This window comes from Cyanistes caeruleus, chromosome 2 (assembly GCF_971803275.1).
Source record: "Cyanistes caeruleus chromosome 2, bCyaCae1.hap1.1, whole genome shotgun sequence".
Classification (NCBI taxonomy): domain Eukaryota; kingdom Metazoa; phylum Chordata; class Aves; order Passeriformes; family Paridae; genus Cyanistes; species Cyanistes caeruleus.
In genome coordinates, this window is record NC_141702.1 from 11,427,142 (window position 1) to 11,454,442 (window position 27,301).

Below are 27,301 nucleotides of genomic sequence, written 5' to 3' on the forward strand. Positions count from 1 at the left end.
ATGTTGGACATGTAGTCCAATATGGAATGTCTGTCTCAGTACCAAAAATGTAGAGCACCCCACTGCTGTGTCTGAGGCTGGGATTCTGACTTCAGCCCTCTGAAATACCTCCCTTTATGTACAACAGATAGTGTTGTACTTCCTTCATAGTTATTAACTGCCAGTGTTAATTTGTAATTTTACTGCTATTTTTGTGACTGTTAAATGTAGTGTGCTATACATCACCTAAAGACCTCAGGTATTCTCTTCTTCCCTTTGCTTCTTTCTATATCTTGTGTTCATCCTGCCACAGGTCTACTCTGATGTCTTTGCTTTATCTCTGTTTTGCCAGCTGGGTGAAAGGCAGGGTTATAGCTGGGCTAGGTCCAAAGTTTTTGAAGTGGATGTCCCAAAAGACTGATGGGACACCTTCCTACCTTATGTGGATACCAGGCCAGCAAGGGCTCCTAGAAAGCCAGTGATGTGTGTTTGGTAACAGCAGGTTGCCTGTGTCAGCTCTGGATGAGCCAAGCTGTGACCAGCCAGGTAGGGAAAAGGAAACAGTTGTGGAGCTCCACTATGGTGAATGCTGTGGAAAGATAGGCCACTGATTAAGCTGGACATGGGTGAACATCAGTGGATGCAGCCTCTGCCTTCCTATCCTTTGATGTGTACAGGGTAAGTACTTTCCTACTATAACATGTAGCAGTCCTTATCATTTTATACAGGACGTTTGGGGCTTGCATTCTTCTTTTGTGCTCTCATTATATGCATAACAACTGCTTGTTGTAATTTGTAGTGCTCCTTTGGTTGTTTCTGTAATTGAATCTGTCTTGCCTTGTTTTGCTCCCAATTTTAAGTCCAGTTGTTATTTCTAATTGTGTGCTTTTAAGTTCCATGATAGTGAAGTTTATTTTCTTTATTAAATCAGTACTCATGATTTCTGAATGACTGTTGGATTCTTGTTGGAATTATTAACTTGACTTTGTCATCACATGTTTCTATTAACACAGTCTGACTTTATCTCACAATATACAAAAGTATATTTTATATTTTAGTTTTTAAATATGATGCCTCATCCATTAAAAAAATCCTTCTGTTAATATTTGTCAGTAATGTCCATTGTTGCCTTCTCAGTAGTCTGTTACATATATTAAAATGTTAAAATGTACTGATGTATGTTTTTGCCAGTTCGTTTCCAGTATAGTATTGCATACTTTAATAACATTCAGATAGGCTGGATCAGCTGCTTTGCCTTTGCCTTTATAGTTATTCCTGAACTGTTGTTAAAGTTAGTGCTGAGACTGAAAACAATGTTTTTTTTCAATTAAAAACTTAATGTAGAAGATTAGAGGTGCCTTGGTGCAAGAGTTTCAGGAGCAATTATAAAAATAACTTTTCTTGTCAAAAATATCAAGATGACATGAAGATAAAATTTAAATATATGTCATGTTCTGTGTATTTATTTTTTAATATGTTGATTATTTCTTCCTGTGCCTTTTAAAATTTTGTTTCTTGTAAAATCTTGTTAGTGGGTTCCTTGTGGTTGCGGTCAGCTTCTCAGTCCTTTCAGCTTTTCGTACTCAGGGAAGGTTCTGCATCCACTGATACTTGTGATTTCTGAGGCTACTTAATACAGCTTGCTTGTAGTTCCAGTTAAGTTTTTTTTGCAGTACTAGCTCTTCAGCAGTTTTGAGGTGCAAACTGTTTTGCCTTTCTCATAGTTAGATTACATGAGATTATTTTGTTCTGTTTTCTGCTCTTATACTCTCTTTTCCTTAAGTGTTCAAATAGTATAGCAATGAAGCTCATAGCCCTCATCTTTAGTTTGGATGTTATTAATTACAATGTTTAAAGCTTATGTGTCTCCTTCTTTTTAGAGGAAGATTTTAATGGAACAGCAGATTCAATGAATACTTGTCTTCATATTTGGGTGATGGATACCAAGAGCTTGTATGACTGTTTCCTGGTCTGAGTAATTTGGGCATGAAGGCATGTTTTTGTAGTAAACCAAGAGTAGCATAGCAAAAGGTAAGCTGAATCACGAAGTGGATTTGCTCCTTGTTTTCCTTGTGTGTGGTATTAAACTACATAGCATAAAGTGGGTATGACAGTTTTGCTGTAAATACTTCATGGGCATCATCATGGTAATAACAATATTAATAATAATAATAATCATCATCATCAGTAATAAGTATCATCATCCTTCTCCTCTTCTGCCTCTAATATTTGATAAAGAAATCCCTACCATACAAAATTATTGCAAGAGTGTCAAATGGGAAGTTTATTGCATTTCTGTATTGGCTTTGAATTGTATTCATTCTTCGTAATGGAAAGGGATGAATACTGTTTTTTCTTTATCTTTTAGATACTGTGTCATAGAAAATTAATGAGAGGATCATAAGACACTATATTTTATAAAGCAGCCAACAAATATATAGACTAGAAATAAGATATTCTTTGTAATGATGTAGGAAATTTTGGTGTCTCTTGTGTCTCTTATAATAAATGCTGTTCTCTGTGATGCTTGGTAGTATAAGCTGTCTGACATCCCATCAGTTGAATTCAGGGAATGGTTTTGGCCAAGCATGAGGCTGACACAAGGAAACTGCTCAGAGAAGATGCCTTTTTCCACAGTGACCCAAGCATACAGATCTGCATGGTGAAGGCATTAGGGAGCTCACCTAACTTACATTAAAAGGAAGAAATTTTTTCTTGTGTTACTTTTTAGTAGAATCAGAGACTTGAGGTGATTTATTGTTTTGTTGTGTAAAGAACTGCTTGGACTCAGGGGGATGAGACAGAATGAGAAGAGGGAAGAAAGACTGCTCCTCTCCATTGCAGCCAGAGTTCTTGTGTCTAAAGTTGTACTTCATCAGTCTTCATTTCACTGAGTTCTCTGTAGTTTCTCCAAGTGACTAATCTTAAAACATTTACAGAGAGAATGTAGAGCAAGACCCACTGAGAAGCTCTGTGAGGCCTGAGGGCTTTGACAAGGCAGCCCCTGGGGTCCTGAGGCTGTTTGCTGCACAGCTGGACCCACTGTGCTGACCCACCCAGCTTTCTCACACACAGTGTCACCTCCCTCCAGGAGATCATGTTAGGAACTGTTAGGCTGACCTGTATGACTTCTGTCCTGGATCATCCTATCTGTCCTAAGGGACAAGGAAGTGCTTGCTTGTTGTCATCACCTGTGTTCATGACTGGGAGTCTTCTGGCCTCCAAGCCCCCAGTGTGTTTAGACTTGTGTTACCAGCTTTGGGCATGCTATGTCTCTAATGCTGGTCACTCTTTCCTGTGCCCCACACATTTTAAAGAAATAATATTTTTATAATTTATTGTTATAAATAAGGAGCCTGTTTTTAGGCCATATGTCATGCAGTGATCTTTCTATAGGAGTGAATGTTAAGTATAGTTATTATATGCCTCTGAATTTTGCTTGAACTGATGATGTGCATTAAAGTTGGTTGTCATCTTTCTTAGAGGGGAGCTCTGGATTAAATTCATGCAAGCAAAGATGAGTAGGAGAACATAATCTGTTTCAGAAAAGTTTTGATGTTAGAAAACTGTGCAACTGATGTTAGTTTTAGCCTGTTTTAGATACTTACCAGTAGCTGACTTAACTACTGACAAATAAAAATATTGTGTATTGCATTTGTGTAAATAGCACCTTGGTTCTACTTAGGGCAAATATGTCAACTTCCATGTTTTGTGTAGGGCTTTGTGTCTGTAGGTATGAGGAATGTAATATGTGCTTTTGAGGGAATAAAAACCATGCCATAAGCTTATGATTACAGAAAATACAAGATTTTGATGTTTTATTAAAGCTTGTTAGTTTTGCAAGATTCGTTTCAGACCAGTCCCATTAGTGGTGGAAGTCTTTGTGTTACTTATTGAATTGTAGAGGAAACTCATACATGTGTCCTCTATATAGAGAGAATAGTTATCCTTTATTAGGAGAATTTTGTTTACTGTGATCATATTACAGTACCTTGTGTGTAAGAAACAGGAACAGTGCTATGAATTTAAATTTTCCTTTATTCTACTTTTATGTGTTCTGCATATTAATTTTCTTGGCTTTTGTCAACCACAAATAATTAATACACTGTTTTTACCCATGCAGCTGACTTTAATCAAACCTCTATTGATGCTGCTGATTATACTATGTTAGTTATGTACTTTTTACCACTAATCTTGAACTCCTTTGCTAACCAAAAACAATTCTAGCATGTATTCCAAAGTCTAATGTACCAAGGGAAACAGAATCAAGATTGATTTTATTTTTAATCAACACATTCAGCTTGATTAGAATAATGAAGCTGTGTTTCTTTTGTTTTGATGCAACTCTTTAATAGTAAGCATAGCCTTAAATTACTGAGATTTCAGTTCTGGGAAAGTATTTGTTGCAATGTTTGCCGTGATTTTAATATTTGTTTTACTAAAGTGAATAATTTGGTATGTCTGTGTTATCACCTGTGGGTATGTTGTCACCTACAAGACTGAAACCTATATTTCATTATTTTCATTTTCAGTACTCATGGGTAAGAGAAAGGAAGAAAGTGTTCCAAATCCTGGGTCCCAGAAAAGACAGAGAAAAGAATACACAGATGTACATACTGATGATGGTAGTGTCTCTTCACAGTCAGTAAGTAGTTCAAAATGTCATAGAGATGAAGATAGAAGAAAAGTTCTTATTGAAATAAATGTCTTGGATGTAAGCGTCAGTAGAACAAAGATAAAAGAAACTAGGGATACTGTCTGTGATGATGTGATGATGTCTTCTGCATAAGGTTATTCTTAGCTTCTTTCTTCTTGGTTATCTAGTTATAATAGTTGATCATAAAATAACAACATTCTGATTTAGTAGAAGGAATACTACTGCAGTTGTCAAGTAAATGAAGGAAATGGATTTTGACAGAACTATGGTATTTTTCATTTATAGTTGTAATAAAAGTAGACAAAATATTTGGAAAACTAATTATTTACTAAAAAAGTGCCAAATACTTATTTGTTTTGTATAGATGACACTTTCAGATGACTAAAAAAACCTAGTGTTTGAAATGCAAGTTCTCATAGAAAAGAAACTTGAAAACAGGAATATTATTTTTTTCTGCTTTTCTTTCAGTAGTTTAATTTTAGTTTGATAGAAGATTTTTAAATATTTTTGAGATTGCAAATACTGTCCTGTGTATTTAGACTGAACATTAGGAAACATTTCTTTACCAGTGGTAAGATACTGGATCAAACTTCTCTGGGAGGTTGAACCTGTATGGATGCCAGGTGTGCACCAAAACCACTCTGTCACTGCCCTCCTCTCCTAGGCACGGGATAGAAAATAAAACAAAAGGCTTTTCGTTGAGATAAGAGCAGAGAGAGATCATTCCCCAGTGGCCATCATGGGCAAAACAGCCTGGGGAAATTAACTGAGTTTATTTACAATCAAATCAGTATTTGAGAGATAATGAGAAACGAACCCAAATTTTAAGACGTTTCCTCCCTTTCTTGGCACATCTTTGCTCCAAATTTTCTTCTCCCTGCAACAGCACAGGGAATGGGGGCTGCGGTCAGTTCATTACATGTTGTCTCTGCCACTCCTTCCTCTTCAGAGGGAGGACTCACTCATTCTGTGCTCCAGTGTGGATCTGGGATTCCACAGGATGCAGTTCCTCAGGGACAGGTTGTTCCAGTGTGGGTCCCCCACAGGGTCCCAGGTGCTGCCAGCAAACCTGCTCTGGTGCACTCCTCTCTCCATAGGCTACAGGTCCTGCCAGGAGCCTGCTCCAGGGTGGACTTCCCATAGAGTCCCAGCCTCCTTTGGGAATCCACCTGATCCAGCGTAGGGCTCTCCGTGGGCTGCAGGTGGATCTCTGCTCTGATGCCTGGAGGACCTCATGCCCCTCCTCCACTGACCTTGGTGCTGCAGAGCTGCTCCTCTCACATATTCTCACTCCTCTCTTCTCTGGCTGCAGTTGCTGCAGTTGCAGTTTCCCTTTCCTGACTCTTAGCCTGGAGGCACTACTGCTGTTGCAGATGGGCTCAGGCTTGGCCAGCAGTGGGTCTGTCTTGGGGGTGGCTGGGGAATGGCAGTGGCTCTGTCAGACACGGGGAACTTCTGGCAGGTTCTTAGAGAAGCCATCCCTGTAGCTTCCTGCCCCTGCTACCAGAACACAAAGCCAGCGCAGCTGCCTAGAGAGATGGTTGTTGCCCCAAACTTGTCAGTATCTACAAGACATTTGGATAATGCCCTTAATAACATGTTTTAACTTGGTCAGCCAACTTTGTGGATCTAGTATCTTAATATTTTATGTTGTATTGATAATAAATTAGTAATAGGGAGAACTGAAAGTTACTATGTGTGAAGAATCACACATAGTGTGAAAATTTTATTTTACTATGTAACTGCACTATAGCAAACAGCTTTACACAGTGTCATGAAACTCTTCTGTTTCCTTGGGGCTTCTAACAGCTGATGTTTTATATCGTACTGTCATTTTAATTTTCACTGCGTTTAAAATTTATAAACTTAATCTCACTAAAATGCATACATAACTTGAGTTTTAATTGTTCATTCTTTAGCCTGATGGTGAAGTTGGCATAATTGAAAGTATCCAGCTGAAGAACTTCATGTGCCATTCAAATCTGGGGCCTTTTCAGTTTGGATCAAATCTCAATTTCGTTGTTGGAACCAATGGCAGTAAGTATTAATCACATAGTGTCTTTCTCAAAGACCACTTCTGTTAATAATGTAGAAGATGTGATTTTTATTTGAAAAAAGAATTGCTAGCCATCTTTCAGGCAAGGATAAGGATTCACTGTTGGATTCACTGAGGTACTACACAGGTCTATCCCAGTAGTTAAAGGCTGATGAAACAGGTCTATAACATTGGAGATTTTTGCAAAAGATAATGTGAATGTAAATATTTTAATAGCTAAATAATGCATATTTTTTTATTTGAACTAAATGTAGTTAGATGTTTATTATTACAAGCACAGTAATTGTCCAAGTGTCTGCAGTGCCCCTCACTGAGTTTGAAGGAGCCACAGTGATTGTAACGGGGGTTGAAGTTCTGCTGATGGTTGCATGATGCTAAACTAGATCTGAACCACATTCAGCAGCATCCTGCTTCCTGATGGTTTCAGCTTCCCAAGGACATGCCAGGTTTTTAAAAGCTGTTGCAGTTAGTCTGGAGGAGCAGGGGAGGTGCAGCTGTCTGGGCTGGCGCTCGGAGGAGGAAGGGTGCCAGGTGTAATTGAGAACAGTTGCGCTAGATGGCTCCCGCAGCCCAGGGGTGCTGCCGAGTGCACGGACCGGGAGCTCCACGGCCAGCAGTTCCCACATGTCATATCGTGTCATTTGTCATTGCATATCTTATCAGCCGGCATGACAGAGTACTTCAAAATGATAGCCTTAGCCCAGGCCCCGAAGGTGAGAAACAGCAAAGCAGGGAGTGCATGCTATGAGGAAGGTGTTACATAATGCAGCTCTGAGAACCAGCACGTTGACTCTGAGAGCAAATAAATCAGCATTGTGATCACACCTATTAAACTAATATCATGAATTCTTACAGCAGGTTTGTTTTAACATACTCTGATCAGTTATATCAACCCTTTGAGCCCCACATTGGGTGCTAGAAAGGACTGTTGTCATTTAATTCCTTTTGGCAACTAAATACCATGTGGCTACTCAGTCATTTTCCCACGTCCCCTAGTGGAATGGGAAGGAGAATTGGAAAAAGGTAAAACCTGTGGTTTAGGGTAAGACTTAATAATCAAAATAAAATATAATAATTATTGTAATGACAAGCAAGAAAAAAGAGAGGAATAAAACCCAAGAGAAACAAATTATGCATAATACAGTTTCTCACAACCAGTCCATCCCTGAGCAGCAATTGGTGGCTCCTGGACAGCATCCCTGAGTTTACACACTGGGCATGACATTCTATTGTATGGAATATCCCTTTGGCCAGCTCGGGTCAGTTCTCCTGGCCAGGCTCCCTCCTGCCTTCTTGTGCACCTCCTCACTGGCAGAGCATGAGACACCAAAGAGTCCTCGACTTTGCTACTTAGCAACAACCAAAACATGAGCATGTTATTAGCATTACTGTCATGCTGAACCCAAAACACAGCACTGTACAAGCTACTAGGTAGAAGGGGAACTCTGTTCCAGCTAACCTGGGATAGTATGGGGCACATAGAAACTATTACAGGAAAAGGAAGTGATACCTCTTTATATGAGCTCACTTCTTCTGAAGAAAGAATTTTAAAAAATACAAATTTTGAAAGAGAGTTTAAAAGCTTTGTAGACAGATAAATGGTAATGTGTGTTTGATTTCTTTTCTTGCATGCACATTTTCAGTATGCTTTTAAGAAAGGAGAGATTCCTTCCTTCTGACCTACAACATCTTGAATGCAAATTGCTAAATAGAAGTAACAGAAGTTTGGCTGAGCATATTGGGTTTTTTCAGGGAAAACCTTGAAAATGGCAGATACTTTACTAGTGTTGCTGTTGCTTTATATGTTCAATAAGGACAGACTTTGGTCTTCTAATGAATATGTAAGAAGTCAAAAAACTGTTAATATGAGTGGAGTAGAAGCTAAGTATCTTCTTTTTAAAGCAAGTTCAATGCTTCAATTACAGGTGGAAAAAGTTCAGTATTAACAGCACTAATTGTTGGACTTGGTGGAAAAGCCACTGCAACTAACAGAGGCTCCTCATTAAAAATGTTTATTCAAAAAGGAGAGATGTAAGTAAAACTTTAAAGTTGCATATGTAGCTTGGTGATTGTCATTGAGATGAGCTTATGAGTTTTCTGTTTATGCTAATTTTCTTCATCTTCTTATGGGATCCACCAGACTTCAATTAAAAGCATAACACTGATGAGACTATATTTAAACAACATCCTCCCCCCACAAAAAAACCGCAAACCCTGAAAACAAAAAACTTCAGAAGTTTTGCCACCAGTGTGCTGTTATTTCTGAATGTTGTAGTTTGAAACCAGCTGGAAATTAAACTCCAAACAGCTGGTCTCTTTCCCCTCCAGTGAGAGAGGGATAAAGGTAGACATTATGGGTTGAAATAAAAATGTGCTGAAAAAAGCCATCAACGAGATAAGGAAAACAAACACAAACAGCAACAATACTAATAACAACAGTGTGTAAAAGAGGGTGATTACAAACAAAAATGTTCACTGACTCAAGGCAGCTGTACCACAGCCCAAATCATGCATCTCCTTAGACAAAGAAGAAAATGGCAAATGGAAGTGTCTGTGCCCGTGTTGTGAAAAAAACAAAACCAATGGTGGACAAATTGTCCACACCCACATTCCCTCCCCAAGCCCAAGATGAGAAAAACAATGACACACCAACCCCACACTAGGACTGGAGCCACCCCACTGCTTCACTCGCTGTCCACTTTCCCTGGAATAAAGGAACAAAATGGTGGCAGTTCCACTTTCTGTTCTGCTCTTCCAGCTGAAGTTGTGCCCCCAGGGATGATGTGTGGGGCATAGAATTACACTCACATGGCTCTGGGCTCTGCCCCTCACAGTAATGGCAAGCAAATTTACTGTGCCTGAAGCTGGGACACTGAACTAGCTAACATGGTGATATGTTCTCTGTATTCCCTGTTCTCATATATTACTTCCATACTGTAATTGAATATCCTACAGAAAAATGGAGTTCACTGGTAAGTGAACTTACTAGTTATCAAGAGCAAGTTACCATTGTTTTTCAAGCAATGAGGTTAATTATTTTTCAGTTTTTCTGGTGAATGAATATACAATATAAAGACCTCAACTTACAGCTGGATATTTAAACATGCAAGAAGTGGATTCGTCTGCTGTGAGAGTGGGGATCATGTGTTTAGGGAAACCAGTAAAAAGATAGGAGGTGTAGGAGTTTATGTTTACGTGAAGCTGTTATTCAGGGTTCCAGCCTTTTCCTTTCAGAGGTGCTTAAGAGTAAAGTTGTTGTAGTACTTGTGTATTAACTTAATGTTTCAGCACTCACTTGAGAAACAGGAAATGGGAATTTGGAACTGAAATCAAATCTCATCTTTTCTAGAAGAATGCCTTAAGCATTCTGCTATAGATTACTTTGGTTAGGCTGCAGAAACCAGAAAACTCTTTTATACAGAAACCAGTTTGGAAAAAAGAGAACTACCAAACAGCAGCTTAATTCTGCAGTGTAAAGTGACAGCACTCAGACAAGAAGGGAAGATGGAAGAAATCTTCTCTCACGAATATTTGCTCATTATTTAGGTGAAGCATAGGGAGGTGCAAGCAGTCAGTGTATGACAGCAGTGTGTCTGACATGGTTATGGAGAAGAGGGCTGGAGTTTCTGGCAGTGTTTGATTCAATACCACTCACCTCAAGGCAGGGCAGTGGTGTTGGCACAAGGAAGCTGGGGCCAGAAGCAGAAGGATCACCAGCTTTTGCTTTTGCCAGGCTCAAGGGAGGTGGTGTGTAGGTTTCAGGGTCAGGCCAGCAGACTTTGCCCCTTTCTGCCAGTGGCAGTGTGTCTTGGTTTAGAGACAGATTTTGGAGAAATCACTCTGGAATCATTGTCTCCTCTAAAGAGAATGGCTTTAATAATCCCTTTTGCAAATGAGAAAATGAATACCAGTGGGTAAAAGTGAAAAAATGCTATTTATTAACTAATGAAGTGCCCACATGGCACAAAAAAATTGAATAAATGCTAGATATTGAACTTTGAGAACCTTACCCCACACACACACACTCCCCCCGCCATCATCAGCAGAACAAAACACCTCAAAATGCCAGGAGAAGAAATAAACAGGCTGGCAGTGTGACAAAGTGGGGACAAAGTAGCAGCTGGCCTTTGTCTCAGGGAAGAGGAAAACGTTCGAGCAGCAGCTTGGGCAAAACAGATGGGAACCTGTTGAACCTGTGGCATTGGTCCCCTCGTCACAGCAGATGAAGCTGTTGGATTTTGGTGTCCTTTCTCTAGTTGGTTCATCTTTGCCCAAGGTTTCGGGCTCGCTAGAGTGACCCATGCTGCTGGTCTCGGTGATTATCTGATCTCGGGCCAAAACCAAGCTGAAACAGTTCAACAAGAAACAAAACCCACAGAAGGGTTGATGCTGCTGTCCAGGGCAAAGATGGGCTGGAGGGAAAAAGCTTCATGCTTAAGCTACAAATATCGAGTTAGCTAAACAACTGAGTAACCACTGCTCTCCACAGCGCCCAGCCTGTTTGTGTTTGAACACAAACAAAGGCTCCTGCCTGTCCTCTGAATTCACCTGAAAGCCACAGCAGCCATTTTTGAGCATAAAGAAGACAACTGGGAATAGAGCACCATTATAAAATCACCCCAAGACACAGCCCCTTTCCCTTTCCTCTGAGCCATGGCTTTTCTGGTTTGGTGCAGAAAGACAGTGCCAGCAAGCCCAAGATGCCACTCAGAGAAAAAGAAAAGGGAGGTGATACCTTGAGAGGCTGCCTAGAACAGAGGCTGGACAGTGTTAAAGGAATGAAGTAGGTATTTATTTAAAAGGCATTCAAAAGATACACCTTGGGCAGTACCAGAGCTCGACCGTGGCTACACCCAAGATGGACAATGAGTCACGAGTCTTCACACTTGTATAAGTTTTGGCCCATTTACATATTGGGGATAATTGTACAATTACAGCTTCAGGTTATGAAGTCCCATCCTCCCAGACTGCTCTCCTCAATTCACCATTGTTCATACTTTCCTGGCCTGAAGCTGCAACGATGTCCTTGGTTGTTGGGCTGGAAATGGATTGTTTTGTCTAAGTAAACTGTGAAGAGAACTTACTAACACTTCATATGAAGTTCAGACATATACCAAGGCAGTACAGAATCCAGAAAATATGAAAGCTAAAACTTCAGGCATCAGAGGGAACAGCAGCAGCACGGAGCGGAGTCGAGGCAACCTGTGTGGAGCCCCAGCCAGAGCTGCAGTGACAGCAGCAGCCACTGGAGCCACCACTGCAGCAGCAGTGCAGCACCACCGCTGCCAGAGCTGCCATGATGGCAGCAGCCACCAGAGCCACCACTGCAGCAGCAGTGCAGCACCACCGCTGCCAGAGCTGCCATGATGGCAGCAGCCACCGGAGCCACCACTGCAGCAGTAGTGCAGCACCACCGCTGCCAGAGCTGCCATGATGGCAGCAGCCACCAGAGCCACCACTGCAGCAGTAGTGCAGCACCACCGCTGCCAGAGCTACTGAGCGCTCCAATCCCACTTGTGCCCAGTCAGGCCCAGGAAAAGGGTCCCCTGACCTGTTTCAGAGCCCTTTCAGGTCCCACCAGGTTTTGTCTTGTCCCTGTTTTTCTGTTTCTGGGCTGGGCAAGGGGAAAGTTAAGCCATGAGCATCCCTGGCGTAGTGCCTTTGTTTACTCATGCACTAGCTACATGGCCCAGCACAAGGCCAGTTGTAATTTTGCCTTTGCCTGGCAAACCATGCCAGGCACTGTCTTGGGGAAGCATTTTTCTTTGGTGGTGAATACCCTTCTGTGGATAAAACACTATGTTTTGTACACTCTTATTAATACTGTTGTGGTTTTGAGATTTTGCAGTAAATTGTGATTCCATCTTATAATATTTCCTATTGTTTCCTCCACTGTGGGAAGGGCGTGGAGAAAAGGTGGCAGCTTCAGTTTGGTTTATTATTCCTGCTGGCTTTTAAACAAGCAATGTGTCTAGTGCTGTTATGGTTCAAACCAAATAAATACATGTTCTTCTGACTGGTACTATGACTGACTTGCAGCTGTGACCTGTAGGATACATGACAACTTGTATGGAAAATTAAAATATTTTGATTTTTTGTTGTTGCTTTTAGATTTGAGATTAATTTCAGTTGTCTTTTTCATTGTTATTATTTCTTTTAGTTCTGCAGATATTTCCATAACTTTGCGAAACCAGGGAAGAGATGCATTTAAGCCAGAATTGTATGGTACCTCTATTACTGTGAATCAGCACATTAATCAGGATGGAAGCAGAACTTGCAAACTGAGAAGCAAATCTGGTTGGTGGTAGTTTGCTTTGTTCTCAGTCTTGTCTCTAAACTTGTTCATGACTTTGAACATGCCTTGATGTTAGTAAAGGATGATGTTTCTCTTTTCATAAAATCATTCAAGGGTGATGACAGTGTCCATTTTTTTTGTTTTTTATCCCAAGCTAAGAATATTTTAGTTTGTCAAAAGCATTATGCATTTATTGATATGTATTATTTAGTAGTATATACATTATGTATTTGTTTTTACAAAAATCTGCTTGTGTGATGAGGCTGAAATAATTTTTAATCTTTTTTGAGGTTTTATTGAATTGGCTGATTTATCTAAATTCTGACACAGAGGGTTTATGAAGTAAAGAAGGATTTCAATTAGAAGTCTTTCTGTGCAAATGGAAATATATTGAAAAAATAATAAAAAAAATCCTAACCAATGTTTCTCATTTAGGACTAAGTTTGTTTTACAAAAAGACAGATCTCATTTTTTACATTTTCTACAAGAACAAAAGACTGAGGCATTGTACTTACTGATATTTTTCCTTTTGTTTTTTACCACTAGGGAGCATAATTTCTTCAAAGAAAGAGGAACTCATAGGAATACTGGATCACTTTAATATACAGGTAATTGTTGTAGTGTTTAAATTCTGTGCAATTTAAGAAGACATTGGCATGTGATATTATAATTTTTCGGTTAAAAAGAAATGTACCATTCCTTAAAGGAGAGAGTTTCACCTCTTCTATATTATTTAAAAATCAAATTCATAAGCAAAAGAAAAATTTAAATGTATACCTCATGCAATGCAGAATAGGATTCTGTCCCAGACAGATAAGTATTTGCTGTTACCTGTGACCTGTTGAGACATGTATCCTCTTGGTAAAAATATTGACATATGTAGGTTTCTTTCATTTCTAGAGTTTTTTTTTTCTGCTGATTATTTCACTTCTTGATGTTTCAGAAATTTGAATGTGGTTTTACTGCCTAAGTGATTAATAAAAGATCAGGTAGTGCATATGAAATTTAAAATATTCAACATACTTAGAATTTAAAAAATAGAAATTTCAGTTAGTATGTATTGATTTTATTTTGTGGTAGCATCTATAAGAATATGTGAGCCAATTCATTGCATTTATTGCAGTGCTTTGATACAAAAAGCATTTCTACTCCTGATATTGTTAAATAAGTGGAACTTAAAGGTAACTGTTTTATAGAAGTCATGTATCCCCTTGGAAGCAGTTCCTTAGTTGTTCTTGGTATGTTTTTATTTTGTCCTTGATATAGTTGGATTTTAAAATTTTCTATTTGTTATTGGTTTTGTTTGTTATGTTTTGGTTTTTTCAAAGACTTGAAAGGATTAGGAAGCTTGATTTCTGAACCTTAGCTTATTACTCAGTTGCAAGATTGGAACAGGGTGCTCACTTTCTTGCATTTGCAGTTACATGGTAACTTGTAATTAAAATAAAATGAAAATGATTTATGTTTGCAGGTAGATAATCCTGTGTCTGTTTTAACCCAAGAGATGAGCAAACAGTTTTTACAGACTAAAAATGAAGGTGACAAGTACAAGGTAAGAAAAGCAATTTAACATAGTCATAAGACATTAAAATCCTGATTGAAAATTTTTATAGCATTTGGGAAAAAAAATCAAATTCCTTAATTTTAGTAACCTGTTTTGGGCTTACTCAGGTAAGTAGCTAAATACTACACAACCACTCCCTCACTTTCCTTCTGTGCGTCCCCAAGCTTGGGATTGGGTAATGGGAAATGAAGAGTAAAAGTAAAAAGAAAAATAAATTAGAGGGATGAGATAAAAATTGTATAATAACTGAAGGGAAAGCTAGAAGGAGAAAGAAAGTGAGACAAAATAAAAGTTGCAAAGGCACTTACTCACCACCTCCTATTGGTAGACTGAGGCCCAACCAGTGCCCAAGCAAAAGATCCCCCTAAACCCTCCCTTATCTGTTTTTATTGCTGAGCTCGATTCTGCTGGTTTGGGCTGGGTTAGAGTTAATTTTCTTCATGGCAGCTTGTATAGGGCTACACTGGATTTGTGCTGGAAACAATATTGATAATGTGGAGATGTTTTCATTACTACTGTTTTTGTAACAGCTGAGCAGGGCTTACACAGAGTCAAGGCTTTTTTTTCTTTTCCCATCCCACCAGCAAGGAGGCTGCGGGTGCTCAGGGAGTTGGGAGGGGTCACATCCAGAACCAATGGCCCCAGCTGACAAAAGGGATATCCCAGACCATATGGCATCATGCTCAGCATATAGAGCTGGGGGAAGATGAAGGAATTGGGAGCTGTTTTGAATGATGCATTTGTCCTCCCAAGTCACTGTTAGGCATGATGGAGCCCTGCTTTCCTGGGAATGGCTGAACACCTGACTGCCCTGGGAAGTGATGAATTCCTTGTTTTGCTTGGCTTCTGTGTGCAGCTTTTGCTTTATTAAACAATTTTATCTCAGCCCCTGTGCTTTCTTGCTTTTACTTTTCTGATTCTTTTCCCAATCACACCCGAAGGGAAAGTGAGTGGGTGGCTGTGGCTAAATCATCACAATGATGGTTTCTGAGGTGGCATATCTCTGGCTGCTTGGATCATCTGCCAGGTTGTATCCCTACCGAGGTCTTGTGCACTTTGCCAGTGTATTCACTGGGCAGGCAGAGGGAGAAACAGGAGACCTCAGTGCTACAGTTAAAATATGAGTGTGTAGTCAGTATTGTTTTGATAACATGTCTACCATAACAGTTGCTGTAAAGAAATTTAATTCCATTCCTACCAGAGCCGATTGCACCAATCATCTGCATGCACAAACATTTTTGAAGATTCTTCTCTAAAGAGATGGATAAATTTAAATTTTAGGGTACTGCTGAGTTAATTCCTTATTGAGAATATTCTCTGTTGGAAATGAGTGTTTTAAGTTGCTCAAAGAGCCACTGGCACAAGTATCTGCAAAAGCAGGTTTAATATTAAAGTGTGGTAAGCTTTTTGCAAAGGTTCACTTTCCTACTTATATAGATGGACAAGAGGAAAATTGGACTAAAACCTAAAATCAATTAATCCAAAACCAAAATCAACCTAAAATGATCTACATGGAGGTTGGAATGGTAAAAAGGTAAGGATAAAAAGGAGTAAGGGAGACCTTCCCATTAAGTTACAAGATTCAGAAAGGACCTCCTTACCAAACTTACGTCTAGTCTTGACAGCAGTTTAGGCCTAAAGGTTTTGACAGTGTTTTAACTTAACAGTACTTAATTAGTAGCCTGATTTAAACAGTTTAACAGAAGATTCTTACCAAATTTACAGTTGCACAATGGTAACTCACTCGTAGACCTAATTTTCTTACTAATCTAAGTACTTAAGAATCTTAATAAACATTCATAATACAGTTGCTATGCAATATGCATACTTGTGTATAAACAGATCTAAAGAGTATGTACAAGTTGTATTCCTGTGAAGAATTCCCCTGGAGCTCAGAAAAGTACTCATGTCAAATGCCTTTGGATCTTCTTGTTGGGTGAAGGGTTGATCCCTGAGGAGTGGGGGTATCACTCCAGGCTCTGGCAGCTTCTGACAGCAGTCCTCCAAGTAAACTTGAGAGTTCTGTGGCTCACAGTGGTGTCTCACTCAGAGGGAGATGCTGTCACAGCCCACTGCAGTCCAGGAGAGCTCAGTGGGTCTCTTTGGGGACCACTGTTTATAGGTTCCAAGAGGACCACCAGGAGGGTGGACTTTAGTCATAGTAATTTTTCATCCTGACCACAATTCAGGTCAGTAACTTTCTTTGAGAATTCAGTAACAAAAACGTTGTTCAGTTTGGGTTGTTAGGCAAGAAAAACAAGTTTCAAAGGCTCTTCATTAGAAAAAGGAGCTTGTCAGACAATAAAAGTTCCTGGGAGTATAGAGTGTTTCTGATAAACTCGAGAGGAACTGAACCAGCTGCTCTTCATCAAGTCTGGAGCCTAACAAACAATTCAAATATCACATTGTGGCCCAAGCAGGGGGTGGAAGTTGTACTACCACAAGCTGACCAGTTTTTTCACTTTGGATATCATTCAGCATGCAGGGATGCTGGGATGAATGGTCTGTCTGTCATAACTATTGAAAGTCCACTTAGATAAGGTGCTGATCTCACATCTGCATATTTTTATTCCTTTTTAGTTTTTTATGAAGGCAACTCAGCTGGAACAAATGAAAGAAGATTATTCATTTATTGGGAAAACTAAAAAAAATACCCGTGTTCAGATAGAACAAGGGGAAGAGGTATGTAAAAGTTAAATTAATTATTAGGATAGATATAAGTAGTGAAGGAAGTACAGGGGTTAAACTGCATAGTTTTGGATTTATTAGTTCTCAGTGACATTAAATTTCAAAAAACCTAAATCTTTCCAAAATTTTATATTATATCACAGCTTTTTGCAGTCATGATTGAATCCCTGTTTTCTTTTTTAAGCGTCTTGAAGAACTTAAGAAGCTTTATTTGGAAAAGAAGGAAATTTTCAAAAGCATTGCATTTGTGAATGACATGCAAAGTCGTCTCAAAGATTTGAAACATCAAATGGCGTGGGCAGTGGTAAATGTCTTGATAAAATATGTTTGTTTATGTGAAATGTGCTTCATTCCCTGTCTGCTGTGGATATGCTAATATAGACTTCTCTTTAGGTGAGTGAGATGGAAAAAGAAATAGAGCTGCTCAAAGAAGGCATCAGAGCTGAAGAAGGAAATACAGAGTTCCTTCAGAAGGTAGAAGAATGCCAGGTACATATATATGGTTTAAACCATATATCACTCTACCTGTAGTCACCCCCCAAATCAGAAATTGGTCGTGAAGGTTTTCTTGAGTATCACTGCCTTTAGAAATGATCAGTGACTTCAGTGGACTTCTGGAAGCTTTGGGATGGTTCTTATGACTTCTGTACGTGGCAAGAAAGAATAATTTTGTCATTTAATTTCATTATCATTTCATTCAATTGTCATTATCATTTGCATATGAAACACATTTTGTGCAGATAAGTGGGCATCATTATCTTGAATCCAGAATCATAGAATAGTTTGGGTGGGAAGAGACCTTAAAGATCATCCAGTTCCACCCTCCCTGCCATGGGCAGAGACATCTTCCACTGGGTCACACTGCTCAAAGCCCCATCCCACCTGGCACTGAACACTTCCAGGGATGGGGCATCCACAGCTTCTCTGGGCAGCCTGTGCCAGTGCCTCATTATCCCCACAGTAAAGAATTCATTCTATATATCTAACCTAAATTTCCCCTCTTGCAGTTTAAACCAATTTTTCCTTGTTGTATCAACACAGATAATGAGGTGCCCCTCTCCAGCTTCTTTGTAGGCCCCCCTTCAGATACTGAAAGGCTGCTATGAGGTCTTCATGCAATCTCCACTTCTCCAGGCTGAATAGCCCCAAAACATTTTAGTCTAAAAATACTTCTCTAAACCTTCTTTGTTAGCACGTATTTTCCTTTTTAAAAAATGTTTTTATTTTTTTTTCTTTCTTTTAAAAAGTGTTAGTTTCACAATTGAGGCATTTTTGCTTCCATGTCTATGTAGTGATGAAGGAACATTGTCTAGACACTGTTTGATTTCTTTTGATATCAGGGTACTTGACCTTACTGTATTAAGAGTCCTGTGTTTGAGTAAAATTTGAGATAGAAATAAAGCTGTCTGCATGACAGATTTGGTAGTCTGTTCATTTCCCAAGAATGAACATTTATGAGTTTTCATCATAGCATATCCAAAGTGGCAATGACTTGCTTTATTTTTTTAAACCCAACAAAACTCAAGCAATTGAGAGGTGTCAGATGGATCCTTTTGAGAGATATTTGTCCTGTAACATTAAGAGGATTTTGAAGAAAATTTTGTTCCATTACTACTTGTTTTGTTGTTTTTTCACCAAAGGCAAAAGTGAATGAAGCAGAAAAAAAGTACAAAGCAATACAAGACAAATTGATAACAGTAAGTGAAGAAGCACAAGCCCTTCATCCTCAGTATATTTCTTTGAAGGCTGAAGTGCAGGCAAAAAGAAAAGCAGTCAATGAAACTGAGGTAGGCAAAAAAAATTCTTTCAAAGTTCATGTCAATTTAAAGCTTTAAACTTGTCCATGTTTTACCCATCTGTAATTCTGCACCTGTGTCTTTGCTTCTTGAGTCTGTAGAGGAGTTCAGAGAAGGTGCAATTTCCTGCCTGACTGGCAGGTAGTGTCTGTTTGGGGGCCCTGGCATTTGTGTCTTTACATAGTTACTAAACAGTGTTAAGCTTAGATCAAAATCAATACATAAATGTAATTTGTGAAAATCAAGTTATGTTTGTCTTGTTTGGTGCAGTTCAGTATTTACTCAAAACTGTAGTTCCTTCAGAAATTATTTCTATTTCTTAAACTACTGTATCCTATTTCCTTGATAGATCATTTGTAATCGTTCCAAAACAGAGTTAAAACGTCTGGAAAAAGACAGTACACAGCTATGTAAACGAATTGAAGAACTGAAAAGCTGGTAAATACAGATACAGTGATTATGTTGTATGTTTATTAAGATCTAGGTGGTAAAGAAGAAAGCTTTTCTGATTAATGAGAAAATCTGCAGTAATAGAAAATACTTATTTAGTCTTTAGGAGGGTCCTGTTAAATACCTGGATTTTTCTGATCCGGCTTCTTTACATACTGAGATTTTGACTGCAATGTCAAAAGAAGAGGCAGTTGGGTAGCAAAAGTGGCTTCTTTATTGTTTGTTTGCTTGTTTGTGGGGTTTGTTTGTTTGTTTGTTTTGGGGTTGTTTTGTTTTTGGTGATAATAGATACTCTAGCTTCCATGATAATGCAAAACAAATATGTCTTAAACTAAATGCAATAGGAATGTAGCTAGGGGGAGTTACATGTTATTAGAAATTTTAAAAAAATATTTAAAATTGGCATTATTGCTACGTAGATCCTGCGAGTTAGCAGAATCTTAAATGTAACTGATGAGTAAATCTTCTGTATGCTACAAGTAATTCATGTCACTTGGTTTAACCATCAATATGGTTTTAAAGTATGGGTATATGTTCTTTTCTAGTGCTAATCAGGTTTCAGAGCCTGAGAAACTGGAAAGACAAAGGAGAATTGCATACCTAAGGGAACAGTTAAAGGCATACCATGATGAAGAAATAATGATTGATCAGCAGGTGGATCAGTTTCAGCAGGCTATATCTAAATGTAGGGAAGAACATTCTAGACTCAGGTAAGTTATGCTTTTTAAATGTAATTGTTTGCCTCTGTTCCAAGTTAGAGAAAATCCCTTTTTTATGTATCCCTTCTTAGGTACCTGTGATCCCTGAGGTGTTAGGCTCCAGGTTTTTTTCACATTACAAGAGAATAGATACATTTAGGAGTAATTACTACTTCTATAGTTAAGGCAGACTCACAGAGTCCTTGAGGCAAAGTGGTTCAAATATTATTTTAGCCCATAACCAAGACAGAAAAAAACAAAGCACTCTGGCTTTAATTTGGAAACATGAACTTGAGCAATGATTACCAGAGGGGATTATGGCAATGTCATTAAAGGATTTGAGAATTGTTCCTTATTGCACCTGGTGTATTAGTTTAAATGCCTCTTATCAATTATTGTAAAAAATGCTTACTGTGTGTTTTGTTGAAGATCTTTGAAGACAGTGAAATTGAAGCATATAATTAGAAATAAAATAAATTTATTATAATTTGTTAGAAATAAGTCTTGTAGAACTGTTGCAACATAGTAATTTTCTCTCTTGCTTTTTTTTCCTCATGTTTCTTGAAGCTATAAAATATTGCATGTGTGTACATAGCTTTCCATTGAACTACTGGCATCTTGATACACAGTGCTATTAGTAATTGAAAAACAAGGCTTTATAATTATTTTAGTGCACTTTAAGCTCTATAACTACTGAAAAAAATCTGTTATCTTAGGAGAGAAAGAAGTGAAGTGCAACAAGCACTGGATGGCCAGCAGAAACAGTTGAGAGACCTGAAAGATAGTAAAACAAACACTTTGAAAAGATTTGGACCACATGTACCAGCATTTCTTGAAGCACTTGAAGTAGCCTATAAGCAAGGACGATTTAGAAAGAAACCTCTTGGACCTTTAGGTAAGAATAATTCCTAAAACATATTTTCTCATGGGATATTTTTGTATGGCTGCTAATGTGCAACAGTGGTCTTTCAGGGAAACTTTGTTCTTTAAAGAGCTTTTTTCTTCTGTACTTCCTGGGCTAAAGGTTTTATCCTGGTAGGTTACCTTTTGCTTCTGTCAGGCACTCACTAACAGCTACTGTCCTTCCTCATTTTCCAGCTGTTTTTGTTGAGGTGTTTTACAGTGGTAAACTTCCAGTGCATCCCTCCAACTCCCCCACACGCTCAAAGCATCAGAGAACTGTGCTTTGAGTGCTTCTTCCTCGGTAGATAGCACTGTCCAGATCTTGGACAGATTTTGTTCAAAATGTCCAGTGGCTGACTTGAGGGTTTGTCAAATTTGATATGTTTTGCATGGAACAAGTCAGACAGACCCAAGTGAGATTTTCTTGGGAGGCCTGCTTTTATCTGTCTTCTGTTCAGCACTGACAATGGCTGATACTTTCAGTTTGAGAATGGGAGGAAAGGTTTCAGCATATTCTGGATGTAAAGTACATGGCATTTACTGCAGGGTAAGAGTGTACAAACGTGTGCTGCCAAAGACAGATGATATAATGGAAATCTTCATGTTGGTTTAATTTGCAGTACAGTCCCACTGCCTTCATTGTTAAAGCATTAAATTGTTGATAAGCTATCTTTGCCTTGATGCATTTCTGCCAAGCTGCCATAAAATGGTACCCTAATGGAAGAAAACACAGGCCTCCAACTATGTGTAGGTGTCTCTAGGCAGAGAAATTATATGTTAGTGTTCTCAGGTCTGTTGTAGAGTCTTTCAACTTTTAGTCAACCTCTTAATTTTTTATTCTGCCTGTAAGAAAGGTTTATTTTAGACTCTTAAAAAAACCTGCAATACAACAACACAAGATCCTTGAGTGGTAAAAATGCTCTACTGAATGTTTTGTCATGGAACACAGCACCTTAAGCCTTGCTTCTTATGTTTATTTAGGTGCTTTGATTCATCCAAAAGATCCTGAACTGATCTTGGCTATCGAATCCTGTTTAAAAGGCCTACTTCAGGCATTTTGCTGTGATAATCATAGCGATGAAAGAACTCTTCAGTTACTGATGTCAAAATATTATGCACGTGGACATAGACCTCAAATAATTGTAAATAAATTTCAGAATAAAATTTATGATACTAGTCAGAGGTAAGTATGTTTTGAATTTTGTTGTTTAGCCTTGATGATTGAAAAGAACTATTGGTAATTTGTTTTTAAGAATCTCACATGAGTTTTATGAATGCTATTTTTTTTTCTTTTCTTCAGAGCTGTTCACCATCCAGAATTCCCATCAGTTCTGACAGCATTGGAAATAGATAATCCAGTGGTTGCCAATTGCTTGATCGATATGAGGGGTATAGAAACAGTCCTGCTGATTAAAGTAAGGCTTTATGCTCCCTTTTGATCTTTAAAGAAACATGTGGAGCATTTATGACACCTTCACTGGTAGTGTCCCTAATGGATAAAAGAGGTAGAGGAAGTTTTGCTCCCCTCTCTGCCTCATGTGTTTCAGGACCTTTCCTGTTAGTTTCTGGGTTGTTTGCCACTACCTTTCTGGGCCTCTTAGTGCTGTAGTTTCCCAGTCTGAATGGTCCATGTGTGTGTCATAGAGCCTGACTGCTGGCTTTATCTCATGTCTCTCTGTTAATTCGTGGGTTCAGGATGTGCTGGTTTGGGTAGTCCAGGAGTTACCAAAATTTGCAGCCCGCCCTACCAGTTGTATCTAGAGCTGGTAACTAAATTTTCTGGCACTATCTGATTTCTGATCTTAATTGATTTTTGATTTTCTGTTAGTACTGAAGATATGAGTTTGCAGATTAGATTACAGGTAAAATGTTCAGAGTTGAAAATAAGGTGCGTTATGTTTTTACAAAGGCGTGGTATTCTCTAAGTAAGCAGAGCTAATGATCCTTACTTTTTGTGAATTCTATTTTTCTCCAAAATCTCTTGTCCCAGTTTATCCTCTGACATTCTTACTGGAAAGAGGCAGTTCATGCTCTGTCTGAAGCAAAGCTGACTGTTTATCAAGCTTGGCTGTCACTGAGTGGGTTACATAACATCTGAACCTTGTAGGCTTTTCTCATGGCAGGAATGTTGGAATTGTTCTTCCCCCTCTGCCTGAACTAACCAGGAATTTTCTTAACATCATTATCTTTGAACCCTACCTGAACAATTTCAGCTGAATCTGAAAGAAGTTTTCTGTGTAGAAAAGGATACATCAGAATGGATAACATGGTTGCCTTGGACAAAGGCACTTGTGACCACTTAGTCTGGCACTGCCAATGTTGGGTTTTTTTACTAACGTGTTTCCCTGAATTTCAACTCAATGTTGTTTGATGTCCTTCATACCTTGCTTTGGAAGCTTGTTTCCTCTGTTTATTCTACTTCTAACATTTGTGTATATCTGTGCATAGTGACCTTCTAGTTAATGATTTTTTTGTCCCCAAGGTGAATTATAAGGGATTGATTAGACTACAGAATTCACAAATAAATGGCCTATTAAACTTAGTGGGTTCTTGAGAACATAAATGTCTTACTCGACTAAGAAAAATAGATTATTGACATTACAGATAATTTTCACATTCTTTAGTTACTATATTTCTTTTCATTGAGAATTGAAATTATTTCTGGGTGAAAATATCTAGACAACTTTTAAATTCTTAATCTTTAATTATGGTTGATTTTCTGCTGGTATTATAAGGCCATTTTGTTTTTCAGAATAACCGTAGGGCTCGTGAAGTAATGCAGTGCAATCGGCCCCCAAAAAACTGTAAAGAAGCTTTCACTGCTGAAGGTGATCAGGTATTTGAACGACGGTATTACTCTTCCAATTTTGTCAGACCCAAGTTCCTAAGTCAAGATCTTGAAGCAGAAATCAGGTTAGCATCTTGTAACGTGTTTGCAAAAAGTGCACTCGTTGGCATGAATAGTGGAATTGCATATTTGTCTGTTTGCATGTACACTACTCTCTAGTGTCTCCATTTTCTTTCTGAGGTTTACACTTCCTTTTTTGAGAATTTTAGAAAATCAGTGTCTTTCTGTGATAGGGACTAACTTGTGTTGCATCTAGTTATCTTTAGCTTGTGGCATGTAGGTCTTGCCCACCAAGTAGGGATTTTCAGTGCTCAATACTCCAGGAAATCTAGCTATCTTCTTTTTTATGCTTGGTCAAAAAGAGTATGGAGTCAAAAGTTGTTTCTTTAAAAATACAATATTTGAACAGTGGTGTTACAGCTTACTGCAAGGGAGACCTGACTATTCAAACCAAAGTTGTTAGTGCACATCCTCCTATTGGTTTCAAACTTTGCATCTGTGTTTCCTCGGGCCTTTCACTTCATTCATGGTAGATATCTCTGAGAATTCCCTCATCTATTATATTTTTAGGGTTTTTTTTCTCTCATTGCTTTCAAAATGGTAGTTGAAAAAGTGAAATGTACTTCAAAGATTACAAACTTGAACTGTCACCAAGGAAATTCATGACAATAGAATACTTTAATTTTGAGGCTCAGATTTTATTAGAGACATATTAGGTAATTTTAGTATTCATAGCTGTCAATATCTGACATATTTATACCATACCATAGTTTATACCATCAGCTGACAATAGCTGATGGTATAAACTGAATTGAATGTTAAAATTTATTTCTACAAACTCAAAAGTTTTAAATATGTCAGTTAACTGTAGTTTGTTCGTATCAGTACGTAATGAATTTCTCTCAAAGATTATCTTAGTTTTCAAAGTGTTACAGGCATTCTGTTACCAATTTTGCTATGGGGAGTGATGTAGGCTAGTTAAAAAGGAGTGCATTTTTACCCTTTGTCTTGTCATGCAAGTAACTTTTATTTGTGTATTTCTGTATATGTGTGTCTCAAATAATATCTGTGTAGTATCTAACATCTGAATATCACTTTGTTTATAAAGTCACTTGGATAAAGAAATTGAAAATAAAAGGGCACAGTTGACAACATCTCAGCAACGCTTACATTCCATTGAAAATGAAATTAGGCAGAATGAAGATCATCTCCATGGTCATCGGAGACACCAAAAACAACTACAGGTAAAAATAGGTACCGTGTTAGTTTTTAGAAACTCCTTAGTCTTCCCCTATTTCATTTTGACTTCTGCAATCTATTTGGAGTCCCTGATAGTTTTTAATTTTTCTTCTTAGTTTTGTTGTTTGCTTTCATGGTTTTTATTTTTGTCGTATCCTCTTATGAGGACAGAATGATAGAGGCCACATGAATCCTAGCATATGCTCTTGTTTCTGTTTGGTGTCTTTCCCCACCCTTGTGTTAAATCTTGTAAATTTCTACTGCTTTTTTTGACACTAGTAGTAAGTTGTTACGAAGACACTTCCATCATATAATGCTTTTTCCCTCCTTTATTTCTGTTGAGCCTTGTACATCCTAGAATCTTGTTTATCTTCATACTCTTCTGGTATATTCTTAACCCATCTTGATATGCTGAATATTTCTTCTTTAAGTTTTCTTCATTTTAATTTCTTTATAAAGCATTTTACAGCTGTTAGCCTCCTTTCTGTGGTCTCTGGTACTTCTAGGTAGGATATATATTTGTGGTGGCCAATGGTGCTCCAGATAGGCAGTGCAAATTAATAGATACTATGTAAGGTTATATTCAGTAAATTATAAGTAAGAAGCAGCAAAAACCCAGGCATGTGGTCTGAAATACTGAAGATAAATACTTGGAGAAAAAGAAAAAAATATTATTCAATTGTCACACTGAATGGAAATATGATAACTTTTAATGAATTAAAGTGCATGACTTTCAGAACAAGTTATATCTCATGGAAATTAATTCCACAGGTGGGTGTGAAGAGTTGTGTCTCTTGTTAGTCACTAATGAAACTAAAAAATGCAAGGATCTTCTTTCCTGTGATGACTTAAATGAACAAATGTGAACTTTTCCCTTTAGTTGAGCTCCAGAGCATGTATTTTCTTTATCTTCTCAGGTAAAAGTACGAACAGCAAAAGCAGAGATAGCAGATCTTGAAAACGTGGAAGAGCACCAGTCAGCGGACATCCATATATTAGTAAGAATAGATTATTCAATTATGTCTTATCAACACATGAATAATGTCTTCTAATGTTGGCAGTGTTTTGAAATAAACAAAGTTGGATAGTGAAGAACGTAACACTTGCCATAATTTAAATATTTCTGTAAATTGAGTGATTTGATTTATTTTTTCCCCTGGGGTTTTGCAATATTTGTCTTTTTGAATGAAAAAGTATTTATGATGATAATTCATTAGGAACAGTATTATTTTGTAGGAGATAACAACAATCCACTTACTCTTCCTGCATTGCACTGTATATTGGATGTATATTGACCACAGATCCAGAGGGAAGTTGAAATTACCTTGTTCTTCTCAGTCTTTTCATCACAACTCCCAAATAAAATCCTCTTAATTTTCAGTCACATAAATACGAAGTTCCACTTTTATTTTGCAGTTCGATTTAGTGGTCTCCTACAAGATCTGTCAGTCTCTTCCTTTTACATTGAGCTGCTCCTACTCTTACTGGAGTTAATACTTCATGTAATACTGTACTTTAATATTGATAGTAAAATAAAAATCTGGTACAGTAGTTTACAAATGTGTCTCCTTTTATTATTCTTAACTTTAATACATTTTGACAGCAAGAAGAAGCTGAAGAAAATAAGAGTAGGATGGAGAGTGTAAAACAAGACATGCAGCTACAAAGCAGAGAAATGGAAGAACGGAAAAATATTCTCCAAGCAGCTGAAAAAAAATTAGAAGAAGTGAAAGAAAAAATTCATCAAGTAGAAGAAATTGCTGCCCCGATTAAGGTAACAATAATTTTATATTGTATTTTTGATTTGTTCCATTTGTATGTCAAAGTGAATGAAGTTAAGAAGATGAGAGGCAGGCGAAAAGAACTTGCAGTTGCCTGATGTACTTGAGGTCTATCTAGAAAATGGAGATGGAGCATTCCATCTAAGAAAGAGCGTGTTGGAAAATAAGCTTGGTGATATTCTGAAGGTGACGTTGTTACACGTACTCACTGTGGTGTTTTATGTTTAAAGAGTTTGTTTTTGGGTATCTTTAGTCATGGAGTGAAAAGGAAGGAAAAACAATTTCCTTTACTTTCCTTTCTTGTGCATCACATTTGTCGTTTTTGCTTATTTGTTCCTAAGAAACCT

The 27,301-nt window shown here is 38.0% G+C and overlaps 1 protein-coding gene across 12 annotated transcripts in view; it reads left to right on the forward strand.

Annotated features, from left to right (window-relative positions):
- The window catches only part of SMC6 (structural maintenance of chromosomes 6), a 39,555-nt gene that overhangs the window by 1,434 nt on the left and 10,820 nt on the right, over positions 1–27,301 (forward strand). For 4 of the 12 annotated variants that reach the window (XM_086875813.1, XM_086875809.1, XM_086875808.1 and 1 more), the window contains exons 2-22: positions 479–657; positions 1,860–2,010; positions 4,512–4,624; positions 6,556–6,673; positions 8,618–8,723; positions 12,853–12,989; positions 13,534–13,595; positions 14,459–14,539; positions 17,132–17,233; positions 17,424–17,543; positions 17,633–17,728; positions 18,880–19,026; positions 19,385–19,473; positions 20,031–20,195; positions 20,900–21,078; positions 22,068–22,269; positions 22,387–22,501; positions 23,839–23,999; positions 25,043–25,178; positions 26,091–26,171; positions 26,777–26,947. In XM_086875813.1, the coding sequence (XP_086731939.1) occupies positions 4,517–4,624; positions 6,556–6,673; positions 8,618–8,723; positions 12,853–12,989; positions 13,534–13,595; positions 14,459–14,539; positions 17,132–17,233; positions 17,424–17,543; positions 17,633–17,728; positions 18,880–19,026; positions 19,385–19,473; positions 20,031–20,195; positions 20,900–21,078; positions 22,068–22,269; positions 22,387–22,501; positions 23,839–23,999; positions 25,043–25,178; positions 26,091–26,171; positions 26,777–26,947 (2,376 nt within the window). In that variant the 5' untranslated portion in view covers positions 479–657; positions 1,860–2,010; positions 4,512–4,516. The remainder of the gene's footprint in view (positions 1–478; positions 658–1,859; positions 2,011–4,511; positions 4,625–6,555; positions 6,674–8,617; positions 8,724–12,852; positions 12,990–13,533; positions 13,596–14,458; positions 14,540–17,131; positions 17,234–17,423; positions 17,544–17,632; positions 17,729–18,879; positions 19,027–19,384; positions 19,474–20,030; positions 20,196–20,899; positions 21,079–22,067; positions 22,270–22,386; positions 22,502–23,838; positions 24,000–25,042; positions 25,179–26,090; positions 26,172–26,776; positions 26,948–27,301) is intronic. The other 8 variants (XM_086875812.1, XM_086875810.1, XM_086875811.1 and 5 more) reach the window with 2 other exon arrangements.